Source organism: Pseudorasbora parva, chromosome 21 (genome assembly GCF_024679245.1).
Source record: "Pseudorasbora parva isolate DD20220531a chromosome 21, ASM2467924v1, whole genome shotgun sequence".
Classification (NCBI taxonomy): Eukaryota; Metazoa; Chordata; class Actinopteri; order Cypriniformes; family Gobionidae; genus Pseudorasbora; species Pseudorasbora parva.
Genome location: NC_090192.1, coordinates 41,850,243 through 41,854,366, shown reverse-complemented (window position 1 = coordinate 41,854,366; position 4,124 = coordinate 41,850,243). Strand labels below are relative to the sequence as shown.

Sequence of the window (4,124 nt, the reverse complement as noted above, 5' to 3'; positions counted from 1 at the left end):
AGCGTGTAATGACGGTCAGTGTCGGAACAGATGCTCAATAACGACTCGATCAGAATAATGAGAAGAGCTGAGAGGAGCAGAAATAATTACAATACACATCAGTATAAAATAATCTCTGGACGAACAGATCCTGCACACAATACACTCTCTCTCTCACTCACACACACACACTCACACTCTCTCTCTCTCTCTCTCTCTCTCTCTCTCTCTCTCTCTCTCTCTCTCTCTCTCTCTCTCTCTCTCTCTCTCTCTCTCTCTCTCTCTCCCTCCCTCTCTCTCACACACTCCTCTATGTGTCCAGCAGGCGGCGCTGTCTCGGCCTCTGCCTCATGCTGATTGGCTGCTTGTTGAACTTCTGCATGATCTCTTTGATGCGTGCGAGGTTGGAGCGTCCGAGCTGGAAGTCGCACCTGCTGGCCCCGATGTCGTAGCCCACGGCACACACTCTGCTTCTGGCGCTGAATCCCTGAGCCTGAGCCGTCACGCGGTATTCCCCGGGGTTCAGCAGCCGCCAGTAATCGCCATCGGACGCTGCGCACACACACCGGACACGAGCGCACACCAGTCACACACACTGGTTTCTCTTACACAGATTAAAGCAGAAGCTGCTCTTCAAACTGAACGGGACGGATCAGATTCCAGAATGTAATGTGACTCAGTCTGCTCAGTCCTTCATTAGGGCCGGTGTGTGTGAGTGTGTGTGAGAGTGTGACTGAGTGAGAGAGCGAGAGAGAGTGTGTGTTTGTGAGTGAGAGTGAGTGAGAGACAGTGTGTGTGTGTGTGTGTGTGTGTGTGTGTGTGTGTGTGTGTGAGTGAGTGAGTGAAAGAGCGCGAAAGAGAGAGAGTGTGTGTGAGTGAGAGAGAGTGTGTGTGTGTGTGTGTGAGTGTGACTGAGTGAGAGAGAGAGTGTGTGTGTGTGAGTGTGTGAGTGAGTGAAAGAGCGCGAAAGAGAGAGAGCGTGTGTGAGCGAGAGAGAGTGTGTGTGTGTGAGTGAGAGTGAGTGAGAGACAGTGTGTGTGTGAGTGTGACTGAGTGAGAGAGACAGTGTGTGTGTGTGTGTGTGTGAGTGAGTGAAAGAGCGCGAAAGAGAGAGAGCGTGTGTGAGCGAGAGAGAGTGTGTGTGTGTGAGTGAGAGTGAGTGAGAGACAGTGTGTGTGTGTGTGTGTGTGTGTGTGTGTGTGTGAGTGAGTGAGTGAAAGAGCGCGAAAGAGAGAGAGTGTGTGTGAGTGAGAGAGAGAGTGTGTGTGTGTGTGTGTGAGTGTGACTGAGTGAGAGAGAGAGTGTGTGTGTGAGTGAGGGAAAGAGAGTGTGTGTGTGTGTTTGTGTGTCTGTGTGTGTGTGTGTGTGTTACCTGTGCGGATGTCGTGATTGATCCCGTCCACAGAGATGATGGCATTAGCGATTCCTTTCCCCTGGACATCTCTGACGACACCTTTGATCCCACGATGCACCTGAACACACACATCAACACCTGAACACACACATCAACACCTAAACACCTGAACACACACCTCAACCCCTGAACACACACATCAACACCTGAACACACACATCAACACCTGAACACCTGAACACACACATCAACACCTGAACACCTGAACACACACATCAACACCTAAACACCTGAACACACACATCAACACCTAAACACCTGAACACACACATCAACACCTGAACACACACATCAACACCTAAACACCTGAACACACACATCAACACCTGAACACACACATCAACACCTAAACACCTGAACACACACCTCAACACCTGAACACACACATCAACACCTGAACACCTGAACACACACATCAACACCTGAACACACACATCAACACCTGAACACCTGAACACACACATCAACACCTGAACACCTGAACACACACCTCAACACCTGAACACCTGAACACACACATCAACACCTGAACACACACCTCAACACCTGAACACCTGAACACACACATCAACACCTGAACACACACATCAACACCTAAACACACACCTCAACACCTGAACACCTGAACACACACCTCTACACCTGAACACCTGAACACACACATCAACACCTGAACACACACATCAACACCTAAACACCTGAACACACACCTCAACACCTGAACACCTGAACACACACATCAACACCTGAACACACACATCAACACCTAAACACCTGAACACACACCTGAACACCTGAACACGCACATCAACACCTGAACACACACATCAACACCTGAACACCTGAACACACACATCAACACCTAAACACCTGAACACACACCTCAACACCTGAACACACACATCAACACCTGAACACACACCTCAACACCTGAACACCTGACCACACACACATCAACACCTGAACACACACATCAACACCTAAACACCTGAACACACACCTCAACACCTGAACACACACATCAACACCTGAACACACACCTCAACACCTGAACACACACATCAACACCTGAACACACACATCAACACCTAAACACCTGAACACACACCTCAACACCTGAACACACACATCAACACCTAAACACCTGAACACACACCTCAACACCTGAACACACACATCAACACCTAAACACCTGAACACACACATCAACACCTGAACACACACATACACACCTGAACACACACCTCAACACCTGAACACCTGAACACACACATCAACACCTGAACACACACATCAACACCTGAACACCTGAACACACACATCAACACCTGAACACACACATCAACACCTGAACACACACATCAACACCTAAACACCTGAACACACACCTCAACACCTGAACACACACATCAACACCTAAACACCTGAACACACACATCACCACCTGAACACACACATACACACCTGAACACACACCTCAACACCTGAACACCTGAACACACACATCAACACCTGAACACACACATCAAAACCTAAACACCTGAACACACACATCAACACCTGAACACACACATCAAAACCTAAACACCTGAACACACACATCAACACCTGAACACACACCTCAACACCTGAACACCTGAACACACACATCAACACCTGAACACCTGAACACACACATCAACACCTAAACACCTGAACACACACATCAACACCTGAACACACACCTCAACACTTCAACACCTGAACACACAAATCAACATCTGAACACACACATCAACACCTAAACACCTGAACACACACCTCAACACCTGAACACACACCTCAACACCTGAACACACACCTCAACACCTGAACACACACATCAACACCTGAACACCTGAACACACACATCAACACCTAAACACCTGAACACACACATCAACACCTGAACACACACATCAACACCTGAACACACACATCAAAACCTAAACACCTGAACACACACATCAACACCTGAACACACACATCAAAACCTAAACACCTGAACACACACATCAACACCTGAACACACACCTCAACACCTGAACACCTGAACACACACATCAACACCTGAACACACACATCAACACCTAAACACCTGAACACACACATCAACACCTGAACACACACCTCAACACTTGAACACCTGAACACACAAATCAACATCTGAACACACACATCAACACCTGAACACCTGAACACACACATCAACACCTAAACACCTGAACACACACATCAACACCTGAACACACACATCAACACCTGAACACACACCTCAACACCTGAACACCTGAACACACACATCAACACCTGAACATCTGAACACACACATCAACACCTGAACACACACATACACACCTGAACACACACATCAACACCTGAACACCTGAACACACATCAACACCTGAACACACACATCAACACCTAAACACCTGAACACACACATCAACACCTGAACACACACATCAACACCTGAACACACACATCAACACCTGAACACCTGAACACACACATCAACACCTGAACACACACATACACACCTGAACACACACATCAACACCTGAACACCTGAACACACACATCAACACCTAAACACCTGAACACACACATCAACACCTGAACACACACACACACCTCAACACACACCTCAACACCTGAACACACACATCAACACCTGAACACACACCTCAACACCTGAACACACACATCAACA

General features: G+C 47.7%; 1 protein-coding gene across 2 annotated transcripts in view; it reads right to left on the bottom strand.

Annotated features, from left to right (window-relative positions):
• Positions 1-214: 214 nt before the first annotated feature.
• The window catches only part of cpxm2 (carboxypeptidase X (M14 family), member 2), a 34,857-nt gene continuing 30,947 nt past the window's right edge, over positions 215-4,124 (bottom strand). For both annotated transcript variants that reach the window (XM_067429657.1, XM_067429656.1), the window contains exons 14-15: positions 1,352-1,451; positions 215-531 (exon numbers count right to left, since the gene is read on the bottom strand). In XM_067429657.1, coding sequence (XP_067285758.1) covers positions 290-531; positions 1,352-1,451 — 342 coding nt within the window. In that variant the 3' untranslated portion in view covers positions 215-289. The remainder of the gene's footprint in view (positions 532-1,351; positions 1,452-4,124) is intronic.